Source organism: Globicephala melas, chromosome 20 (genome assembly GCF_963455315.2).
Source record: "Globicephala melas chromosome 20, mGloMel1.2, whole genome shotgun sequence".
NCBI classification, from domain to species: domain Eukaryota; kingdom Metazoa; phylum Chordata; class Mammalia; order Artiodactyla; family Delphinidae; genus Globicephala; species Globicephala melas.
This window is the reverse complement of record NC_083333.1, coordinates 27,775,011-27,787,099: the sequence shown is the minus strand read 5'-3', so window position 1 is coordinate 27,787,099 and position 12,089 is coordinate 27,775,011. Positions and strand designations below refer to the sequence as shown.

General features: G+C 48.3%; 1 protein-coding gene across 6 annotated transcripts in view; it reads right to left on the bottom strand.

The window, feature by feature from the left end:
- Positions 1 to 12,089, bottom strand: part of ARMC7 (armadillo repeat containing 7) — a 22,042-nt gene extending 9,953 nt beyond the window's left edge. The window contains exons 1-3 of one of the 6 annotated variants that reach the window (XM_060291299.2): positions 11,628 to 12,080; positions 11,390 to 11,533; positions 109 to 585 (exon numbers count right to left, since the gene is read on the bottom strand). In XM_060291299.2, the coding sequence (XP_060147282.1) occupies positions 578 to 585; positions 11,390 to 11,533; positions 11,628 to 11,718 (243 nt within the window). In that variant the 5' untranslated portion in view covers positions 11,719 to 12,080 and the 3' untranslated portion in view covers positions 109 to 577. Of the gene's footprint in view, positions 1 to 108; positions 586 to 11,389; positions 11,534 to 11,627 lie in introns of those variants that run through there. The other 5 variants (XM_030837614.3, XM_060291297.2, XM_060291296.2 and 2 more) reach the window with 5 other exon arrangements.

The window sequence follows — 12,089 nt, the reverse complement described above, 5'->3', positions numbered from 1 at the left end:
CCCTTTCCAGATTCCAGAAAGGCCTGCCTGCCGTCCACTGCCCAACCTTCTGGAAGTGGGCACTGATCCCTTTCCCTCCTGGTTCAGCCAGCTCAATGACTGATAGGCTTTCCTTTTTTTTTTTTTTTAAGTAGAAAACATAAAACCCACAGTGTATCATCACTTTAGAAGAATTAAGAAATATAGGTAAGGTGATGGTTTCACAGGTGTACACATGTCAATACTTATCAAGTTATACTCTTTAAGTATGTAAAGCTTATTATGTGCCAATTATACCTCAATAAAGCTGTCAAAAATATTAGAAGTCAAAATATAAACCATCTTAATCCTACCACCCATTTAACATGTTTTTCATCCCACAATTTTTAAATATGTGACTACATATAAATATTTAATAACAACGTGATACTCGTTTTGTAAGCCAGCTGTTTTCATTTAACCATGTCCTGTGAACATTTCTCCACGCCAATAAATCTACAATCATGGCATCATTTAATAGCTGTTCAGTCCACCATTTTATGGAAACAGCATAATTGAGAGTTTAAAGCATTTCAGCATCATTCCCACATCACTATTGCTAGGAACCTGGGGGACAAAAGAAAAGGACAGAGTGAGAGACCCGTGGTTCTGGATCTAAGAACCACTGCTCAGGTAAGATGCCCAGACCCCTCATTCTCTCCCGTCAGGCCTAAATCACTAGATGTGGGAAGCTGATTTTCGTGGGTCCTGAGTGAGCTTCCTGCCATCAGGGCACCCTCACCCTTAGGTTCCTACTCCAAGTAGAGAACGAACTTCTAGCTCATTTGCATAACATGGCCGACCAGTACTGAGTGTCCAATCAGGAGTGAGTTACAGCCCACCCACTTCCCCAGCATCTCTAGAAACAAGCAAAGGGGGGACCTCCCCACACGCCCGGCAAAACCCAACTAGGACCTCTTTCCCAGCAAGAGGGGACAGGTGCAGGGAAGTGGCGCAGGCCTGGCAAAGATCTCCGCCTACTCCAGGTAGGTACAGCCACCCCTTCCCTAGCAGTACCTGGGTAGGGAAACATTTTACCCATTCAGCCTCCAAGGACTTCCCACTGCAAAGATCCTTCTGGGATCTTTGCATGGTGCCACCCTCTTGCTAGTAACCAGCACGTCACTGCTCCGTGGCCAGTGTGGTTTCCCTGGAGTACCCCATTAGCCGCTGCCTGCCACACCCAGGAACGTCCCTCATCACCTGTCTCACCGTCTTCATATGCTTAGAACTCTGAGAAACCTTCGTGGAATTTTCTTGCTCACTGACTGCTGAGCCCCGCTAGAAGCTACTGTGCCATGAGGTCAACACCTAGGCTGTCTTGGGATTTCCCTGGTGGTCCAGTGGTTAAGACTCCACGTTCCCAATGCAGGGGGCCTGAGTTTGATGCCTGGTCAGGGAACTAGATCCCACATGCTGCAACTAAGAGCCCACACACCGTAACTAAAGACCCCGCACGCGAAAACGAAGAGCCCCCGTGCTGCAAGCCTAATTAATTAATTAATTAAAAAAAAAAGACCTAGGCTGTCTTATTCCCAAGACTTCCTGGGTTTCTGGCACAGGGGGCGCTCCGCAAATGTTTGCTGGAAGGATTTTAAAGCAGTGAGCAGGGAAAAGGGCTGCACTGCAGAGGGTCGGGAGGCTGGATGGACTGGCTCCCTGGGACCCTGTGCACCTTGGACATCTGCAGTGCTGAGGGACGGAAGAGGCCGAGTGGTGCTCCTGAACCGAGGAAGATGGGCAGCAGGAGACGGACTGAGGCACTGATGGAGAGGTCCCTCCCAGTGTCCACCTCAGCACCCATTCACCCCAGTGGAGCCCTTAGCACAGCCTGGGGTCATCCTGCCGACTACCTTCTTTACTTGCTGTCTGTCCCCCCATCACTGGGCACCACAGGGTAGTAATTTACCTCTGTATTTCCGGAGCCTGCAACTGAGGATTCTCGCTGGACACATGCTGGGAACGTGACTGAACCCCACGAAGAGTTACCACCACCCCCATTTAAGGGAAAGAACCTGAGGCTGTTGAGTAACTTGACCAAAGTCCCAGAAGATAGGGAGCCCTTTGCTACTCCCGTGGGAAAGGGTGTCCCTTCAGAAACCATAAGGACAACTAATCCTACCACGGGCAGATGCCAGGCTCAGCCAGGAGCAGGGGCAAGTAGAAATGCTGTGGCACAACTGCTGAGCCCGCGCGCCTAGAGCCCGTGCTCCGCAACAAGAGAAGCCACTGCGATGAGAAGCCCGCGCACTGCAACGAAGAGGAGCCCCCGCTCGCCACAACTAGAGAAAGCCCACGCGCAGCAACGAAGACCCAATGCAGCCAAAAATAAATAAATAAAAGACGTCACCTCTTCTAAGAGCCTTCCATGACCACCCTAATCAGTCCCTCTCCCCAAGAGGCCCTCCCCTCACCACCTTCACTTCTTTTCTTCATACCAAAGAAGAAAAAAAGAAAAAGTAAAAAAGCAAAAGAAGAAAATATTCATAGATTCTGACAGAGGACTCATATCCAGAATATATAAAGCATTCCTATCAATAAAAGATGAACAACACAATAAAAACAGTGAGCAAAAGACTTCGATAAACTCTGCACAAAAGGGTCAATATATGAAAATGTGCTCAACATTCCTTATCAGAGAAATGAGAATTAAAACCACAATAAGAGGGCTTCCCTGGTGGCGCAGTGGTTGCGAGTCCGCCTGCCGATGCAGGGGACGTGGGTTCATGCCCCGGTCTGGGAGGATCCCACGTGCCGCGGAGCAGCTGGGCCCGTGAGCCATGGCTGCTGGGGCTGCACATCTGGAGCCTGTGCTCCACAATGGGAGAGGCCACAACAGTGAGAGGCCCGCGTACCGCAAAAAAAAAAAAAAAAAAAACACACAATAAGAGGCCACTACACACCTATCATAATGGCTAAAACAAAAAAAGACTGATGATACTAAGTGTTGGCAGGGAGGGAGCAGCACCGGAACTCTGATATGCTGGCGGTGAGGAGTGTAACACATCGTGATGACGGTGGAAAGCTAGTTGGCAGCTTCTAACACAGTTAAACATCCATCTACCCTACGACTCAGCAATTCCACTCCTACCCAAATCTGTCTGAGAAAAATGAGCACATATGTATACAAGGAACCTACCCGAGAGAAATGAGTACCTATGTATACAAGAAAACTTGTACAAAAATTATCATAACAGCTTTATTCATAAAGGTTCCAAACCAGAAACAGCTCAAATCTCCATCAGCGGGTGAATGGATGAACAAATTGTGGCCTATTCATATAAAGACGTGAACTACTGATACTGTAACAATTTGGATGAATCTCAGAAACATTATGCTGAGTGAAAGAAACCAGATACTATATCCTGTAGGATTCCTCTTACATGAAGGTCAAGAACAGGCGAAACTGATCCATGGGGATAGAGGTTAGAATAATGGTTACCTCAGGGTGGAAGACACTAACTGGCAGAGGGTACGAGGGACCTTTCTGGGGAGATGAAAACATTCTGTATCTTGACTTAAGTGCTGGTTATATTGATGTACATACAGCTTAATGAATTTAAAAATTCATCAGACTGGCACTTAAGCTACGTGCATTTCACTGTATGCCGATCCTGCTGCAATCTAAAAACTGGTTACCAGACAAAAAGGAGAACAAGTTCTGACTGGCGGATGAACATATTTTGGACAAACCTGGCAAGATAAAGAGAAAAAGAGGCAAAGGCAGGGCCCTTCTAGGTGTGGGGAGCCACAGGAACCCCCGGGAGAGACAAAAGAGAAAACCCTAGTGCAGTCTGGGATGAGAAAGCTGGCGGCTCAGAGAGGGCAGGTAGGGGATCTCAGGTCACAAAGCAAGGAGGGCAATGGTGCTGGAAGGGACAGGAGGGTCTAAGTATTGTCCTGGGGATTAAATGAGGTCATGCTGCCAAGTGCTTAGCCAGCACCTGGTGCCTGAGAGGGCTGGGCAAGTCCTTGGAGACAGTGGCTCAAGACCGTTACAGCTGAGGACCCGCCCGACGACCCGCCCGCCCCAGGGTACTGGGCTGGCCGTGGTCAATCCCAGGTCAAAATCCTCACTGGGGGCTATTTGTTCTTGGGTTTTACTTCAGTATCTTGAAGATGGTTCTCTCTGAAATTTCAGGACAGACATTCAAGGGACAGAACAGCATATAGAGAAAGCTACTATTATACGTAAGAAGGTGAGAGACGAATATACATATATGTATACGCCCACACTTGCTGGTTTCATATGAGGGGGGAACAGGGTGGAAGGGACAGGAATGGTAGTGAGACCATACTCGTAATACAGTTTTGACTTAAACAGATATGTTTTGTATAAGTTAAAAAAAACAAATTAAATTTTAAAAAATCATGGTTTTTCGCACTTCTGACCTGTATTTCAGTTCTAAAATTTTATCCTACAGGTACACTCCCACAAGTGAGAAATGACATACAAATAAGGGTACCCACTGTCACACTGCTCATGACAGCAAAATGGAAACAACCCTAAATGGCCCCCCTCAGGGGCCGGCTAAATGTTAGTCCCTTCATGCAGTGGACATCATGCAGCAGTTACAAAGAATCAGGCAGCTCTTTATGGGCTGACACTGCAGGTGTGCCAAGACATGGTGCTAAGTTAAAAAAAAATATATATATAGATACAGTATACTTCAACATGTGTAGGATATGCAAAAAGGTATACATAGTATACAAACAAATATATACGTATTTGTTTATCAATCCCTAAAATATCTCTGGGAGAATACACAAGAAACTAGTAACAATGGTTGCCTCCAGAAAAGGCTACAGACCGAGTTACTGTTTATTACCTACCCTTTTGAATTCTGTACCATGTGAGTCAATTATGTATTCACATAAATTAATAAAACACACACGCACACCCTGCTTCTGCCTAGAACTGAGAGGAAGGGGGATTGGTCTCTGCCAGTTGGGGAGGGAGGGCACAGGGGCCTGGAGCCAGCCTTCCCAGCTGGTGTGGAAGGGAGCAGTGGGGTGAGGACCTTGAATTCACCTCTTTCCTGTAACAAATGGATAGCTGAGGAATTTCTTTTTAAGCAGAAAGATGTGTGACCCCAGGACACTAAATGATCAGTGAGAGGAGGTACACGGGAACCCGAGAGTACGGAGGATGGAGCGAGGGCTCTGTGGTGGGCAGATCTAGCTAGAATCCCAGGAATGCCCCAGGGGACTCAGGTGAGCAGAGCAAGCAACTCCATCTCTCTAAGCCTAGGTTTCTTTATCAGTAAAACAGGAAGAGAGAATTAAATAATGTAAGACCCCTCCCTGGCACACAGTAGATATGGACCAAGCACGCACCTGTTTATAGCCTCGGAGGCTGGCACAGGGCATATCTTCAACCCACACACAGAGAAAGGGCTGGCACATACAGGTAGAGTTTAACAATGAGAAAGCAAGTGCTCATGTAACCAGCACTGAGGTCAAAGACTGAAACACTGTCATCAGTCCAGAAGCCTCTGCATGTTCTTTCCTGATTCAATTCTCTCCCCTTCTCAGAGATGATCCTCTTCCTGACGTGTAACAATGCAATAAAATAATTTTAAATTAATAGCAGGACCTTTTAAATTTTTAATAAAAAAAATTTTACTACACACACACCCCTAAATACTATAATTCAGTTCTGCCTCTTTTTGGACTTTATAGAAATGGAATCACACTGTACATATTATTATGTGTCTAGCATCATTTGCTTAACGTTATGTTTTTTTTTTTTTTGGTGGTATGCGGGCCTCTCACTGTTGTGGCCTCTCCCGGTGCGGAGCACAGGCTTCGGACGCGCAGGCTCAGCGGCCATGGCTCACGGGCCCAGCCGCTCCGCGGCATGTGGGATCTCCCAGACCGGGGCACGAACCCGTGTCCCTTGCATCGGCAGGCGGACTCTCAACCACTGCGCCACCAGGGAAGCCCTAACGTTATGTTTTTAAGATAATTGCAAGGAGCTGTAGATTGTTCATTTACCTTGCTAAGCAGTATGAATATCGACAATATTGATAATTCATTCCACTGTTGACTGTTTCCAGTTTAGGACTGTTACAGACAATACTGCTGGTGACATTTTTGCATGTGTCTGGACGTGCATGTACCTAACCCTATGATTGTAACTGCTGGGTCACGCGGCATGCCTATCTTCAATTTTACTAAATCCTATTTTTCCAAAGAGAGGCGGCTCAGGAGTCATCCATCTACCAGCCTTTTTCAGTACACCACCACCATCTGGTGGCAGCTACAGGTATTGCATGAAATAGAACAGATGAAAGCGATTTAACCTGAATCGTGGGAGGCCACCTACTTGCATTACTGTTGTAGTAACAAAACTGCCTGAGTATTCCGTGACATACTAGGATTCAGCCAGTTTTCATGGAAGCAGAGAATTATCTCCTGGTTCCTTTACATCTCCATACACCATCTAGAATGGTGCAGGTGTGCACACACAGCATATAAGACACCAGAGAATCAACCAATGGTGCTTCAGTCCAACACTCCCAAATTAATGCCAAAGCCTGCCAGAGTTTTTATTTGGGGCATGAGCTCTGAATTCTCTCGCTCATTCAAGTATTTACTGAGATGCTGGCTTTTTATCTGGTTCCTGATAATTCACCCGCTTCCTATCCCCCATCCCAAATGAGGGTGGCTCAGGCCTGACCAGTGCCTGTCTCCCCGTGGTACTTCCTCCTACTACTGCCCGGACACCACTGTGAGGATAAAGATCAACTTTCATACCTTTTCCTATCATTCAACGATGCTTTTCCAGAAGGGCCGAATCCCTGGAACAGCTGGGTGATTAGACACTATCCCATCCTACCTCACCTCTCTGGGAGACTCGGGAACTGTTTATCCTCAAAGGGGTCTGGCTACCTAGGGGACCTTGCAGCTGCAGGCACTTTATCTCATTTACTTCTCTCAACAACTCTGTGAGGCAGGTACCGATCCTCCCCCACCTGACCGATGATGGGAGAAGGGAAATCACATGCCCAGAGTTAAGTCGGGGAGTGAGGACTTGAACCCAGGCCTGCCTGACCCCAAAGCCCCACTCTTACCAAACTCTCTATATTCCTTGCCAACAAACCAACATTGGTTTTGGTTCTGCCAAACCATGGCCATGGGCCATCTAACCCGGCAGTTATTCCAGAACCAAACGCACTCAGGGCTGCAGCACGAAGTCATGTCCGGGACTGCGCACATTCCCCGGCCCCATCCTCGTCCCAGGCCAAAAGGCCTGGGCATTCAAGACGTAACAAAGGTAAGCAAGGCACTCTGATCTCATGGAGATTCACCATCTCAGATCTGCCATCAGAGACAAAAGATTCAAAGCTACAAAGCCCAGCACAGAATAAGCACCGACAGTGTTTCCCATTTAGCAGCACAGACGTTAACAGAAGAGGAAACAGCAAGAGTAACAAAATCGGCTTCTAAGCACCACTGGGACTCTCCTTTTAAGTTATGCGCAATAAATACGAGAGGATTTTAATCTCCAGAGGATCCCACGGAGGGATTCAATGCTAAGAAAGCTGCTGCTCTGGGGATTGGGGACATTGGGAAGGAGAAGAAAAAGAGAAGGAAACAGTGGCTGTGAAAAGTAAAACTGGTGATGATACCAACAATTCTAGACAAAGTATCGATACCTTCACGGAGACAGACACGCGCACACGCTCCGCTCCCCGCAACAGTCCTGCGAGGCAGACGAGGCTCAGGTGAGGAAATGAGGCTCAGTGAAGGGACAGGACTCATCCACAAAGACTGGCTACAAAGTGGAGAAGTGGGGACTGTGGACTCCAGGTCCAGGGCTTGGTCACCCACTCTGGGAAGCTGCCCAGGAGGGCAAGAACCCAGGCCCAGCCCTGATCTCTGGCAAAGCTCCCAGCTCAGTGGGCCAGGAACTCAAGAGTGTTCCTGCCTCGGGAAAGTTGCTTCCTGATCCTGTAAAACTTGCCCGGGTGACTGCTCTTTTCAGCAAAGGTTTCTCCAGAGTCAAGAGCTTGAGTTGAAGGAGCTGTATCACTCTCAGGTGGAGGCCTAGCCACGGGCTTCTGCAGGGGTCACTGTCACCACTCAGGCGGCAGAAGCTGGGGAGCAGAGTTCCAAAAAGGGAGGAGATGGAGTACTAACACTGGAGAAAATCTTAAAGTGACCAATTTTTCACGATATTTATTCAGCATAATAATCTTCCAGAGGGGCAGAGACATGAGCTATTCCCACCCTTAGACCTGGGCAACCGGGGCTCCTGCCCCCAGCCCAGGTTTCGAGGGCCTCACTCTGGCCCTCTCCATAGGTTGAAGAGTCCAGGGAGCCTGCCCAAAGCCCATCCCTCTTCCCCCATACCCAGAGCTCCAGTTCCTAAACCTGCTCCCCCAGCTGCATGGGCCTCTTTCCTGCATCCTGACTCCCGGCGGTGAACCCCGCTGTTTGTGTGCACACGCCGAAGTCCAATGAGTGGCCACCAGGCAAGTGTTTGTGGGGCTGTGAGTGAAGCTGGGATGTCCACACATGTGTGAGGCCTGTCGTAGTAAGAGGAGTCCCAGATACCACAAATTAGAGGCAGACCTGGATGGCCTTTCAAAAATTTAAATCACATTTGCCCAGGATGTATTCAGGAAAAAAAAAAAAGTGTGTTACTTGATTCTAGAAAAGTTTTCAATCTAATTTCTAAGTTACAGGAAATAAAGCAGTTACAGGAACAAATGAAATGACACCATAAAGAGGCAACTAGACAATTCAGAAGGTGAGACGTTCTGCAGAGCTGGTCTGGATCCTTCAACAATTAGTGTTAGGAAAAAAGAGTCTATTAATGATTAAAAGAGATATAAGATGGGCTTCCCTGGTGGGGCAGTGGTTGAGAATCCGCCTGCCACTGCAAGGGACACAGGTTCGAGCCCTGGTCCTGGAAGATCCCACATGCCGCAGAGCAACTAAGCCCGTGGGCCACAGCTACTGAGCCTGAGCTCTAGAGCCCACGAGCCACAACTACTGAGCCCACGTGCCACAACTACTGAAGCCCACGTGCCTAGAGGCCATGCTCCGCAACAAGAGAAGTCACTGCAGTGAGAAGCCCGCGCACCACAACGAAGAGTAGCCCCCGTCACCGCAACTAGAGAAAGCCCGCGTGCAGCAACGAAGACCCAAAAGAAGTCAAAAATAAATAAATTTATATTAAAAAAAGATATAAGATAATTGATGCTGTGATTTCCTTCCAAACAGCACCATATGGAAAGGGGGGAAGGGGGAGGATAAAGAGTAACTTCAGGGACTTCCCTGGCGGTCCAGTGGTTAAGACTCCATGCTTCCAATGCAGGGGGCATGGGTTCAATCCCTGGTCAGGGCACTAAGATCCCACATGCCACAAGGTATGGCCAATAAATAAATAAATAAATAAAAAGAGTGACTTTATAGTGGAGAAACCTGACAAACACTACTTCATCCAGGTGATCAAGGTTAATATCAACAGTGATAAGTCATGTTGATAGCATATGCCCTTGATATGATGTAAATGAAAATGGCCTTTTACCGTTTACCTCTGTGGTCATCCTCCCCAAAACCCATAGCCCACTCTAATCATGAGAAAAATATCAGACAACCCCCAACTGACGGAAAACCTACAAAATACCTGACCAGTACTCCTCAAAACTGCCAAGGTCATCCAGAAAAAAGGGAAAGTCTAAGAAACTGGCACAATCCAGAGGAGCCTAAGGAGACATGACAACTAAATGTAACACAGTATCTTGGATGGAATCCTGGAGGAGTAAAAGGATTATTAGGGAAAAACTAAACAAATCTGAATAGAGTATGGACCTGAGTTAATAATAATGCATCGATATTGGTTTATTAATTGTAACAAACGTACCATACTAATGTAAGACGACAACAATGAGGAAACTAGGTGTGGCATATATGGGAACTCTGTACTATCTTTGCAATTTTTCTAAAACTGTTCTAAAATACAAAGTTTATTTAAAAAGAGAGAGATTGAGATCTAAGGAACGTAAGAACCAGATTAAGTGCATGAATCCTGGACTGGATCCTGGTTTATACAAAACAACAACAACAAAATGTCCTTTTGGGACCTATTAGAGAAGTTGGCCTAACTGGGTATTTGGTGATAATGGAATTATTAAGTTCATTCTCTATGTAGATAAGATTCACTATGTAGAGAAATGTTCTTTTTTAAAGATGCATGCTGAAAAAACAATGTTGGTTTGCCTTCAGAATAAACTCCAAACTCTTTCCCAATGCCGAGACCTGAATCCCTGTAAACTCTGGTGCCGTGAGCTCTCTATAACCTCACTTAGTACCACTCTCTGCTTCACTCAACACAATGGTGCCACATCAGCGTTCCTTCTGGCTCCTCCTGCTCTAGAGTCTTTTTTTTTTTTTTTTTTTCTTGCGGTACGCGGGCCTCTCACTGTTGTGGCCTCTCCCATTGCGGAGCACAGGCTCAGCGGCCATGGCTCACGGGCCCAGCCGCTCCGCGGCACGTGGGATCTTCCCGGACCGGGGCACGAACCCGTGTCCCCGGACTCTCAACCACTGCGCCACCAGGGAAGCTCTGCTAGAGTCTTTGCCCACGTTGTGCCTTCCCATGATGGCCAAACAAGAAGTAGCCCCTCCCTCCCCTTGCTCTCTCTCATCACCCTGTTTATTTTCTTCAGAGCCTCAGCTTTCTTGTTTGTCAACCATCTGTCTCCCCCTACTAGAATGTAAATTCCTTGAGGGCAAAGACCCTTTGCCCAACTTGTTCGCCATCTCTCCAACATCTAGAACAATACCTTGCTCGCACAATATACGTCCAATAAATATCTGCCCAGTGAATAATTCAGTAGGTCTTAGACCATAACAACTACAGGAGTCACAAGCCATTCCAAGTCACCGCTACTTCTCTTGATGGTAAAACTTTTTTTGGCTGTTCCCCACGGCATGTGGGATCTTAGTTCCCCATCCAGGGATTGAACCCGTGCCCCCTGCAGTGGAAGCACGGAGACTTAACCACTGGACCGCCAGGGAAGTCCCGATGTTAAAATATTAAGTCAAAGATGTTTAAAAAGGGCACTCAACATTTTTCCCTCCAATGGGGCTTCAAACCATTCCCTCATTTTCGATCTCACCTCTAAGCGGGAGGGAAGCTAGACAGGCAGAGGGGGTCCTAAGAAAGAGTTCCAAACCTGATTCAAGCGAGCCGTGACCTGGACAACGTGTGAACCGCGGAGGCGGCACAGACATCGCGAAAGTCTGCCTTCGCAGCTGAGCGACTGCCTAAGAGATTCCTTTCCCAACAACCCACTTCTAACTCATTATCTCATTACAGCCCATCAGGTATCTAGGAGAGCGGCCCCATCCTTACCAATAGCAAACTCCACCAGGGTCTCATTCTCCTCCGACAGTGAATCGAGGAATAAGTCCAGGACCTGCAGCTGCCGCAGATACTGGTAGTTACTGGGGTCATAGGCGAAGTTGGCGAGGTTGGCCAGTACTTGCTCCTTGGCGTCTGCAGTGGAAAAGCGGCACTGGAGCCAGGTCCGGGGCGGCGATCGCGGCCAGACCCCTGCCTGGTACCCTGCTCCCCACCCTGCCGCTCTCACCTTGGCTCTCGGTCGCCTGGAATTCCGTGACCAGCGCCTGCAGGTATCCCAGCCGGCCGACATGGGGGTCTACCTTCGGCTTCTGGGCCATGGTCGGGCGGCGGAGGAACCCCGGGGGACGGGCAGGGGAGTGTGGAAGGTGAGGCTGGAAAGCGGGCGAGAACCTCACCTGGGCCTCGCCGGGTCCGGAGAGGGGCAGACCGGAGCGGGAAATAGGTTCCTTTCCTCGGTTCAGGTTCTGCAGTAATTTGCAGCTGAAATTGGGCTGGGGAAATGGGGTGGGGACACAGTACCTCGTAAGAGTTGGGAGTGAACATCCAAATTGGGGCGCGGAAAACCAGGACGCTGTCGCGCGCCGAAGGAGGGAGGAGTAGCGCCCAGCGGCGCTTAATTTCCGGCTCAGTTCCGGACTTCCGGGGCAAGCCGCTCTTAGCCCCGCCCCAGAGGGCGGAAGGGGCGGGC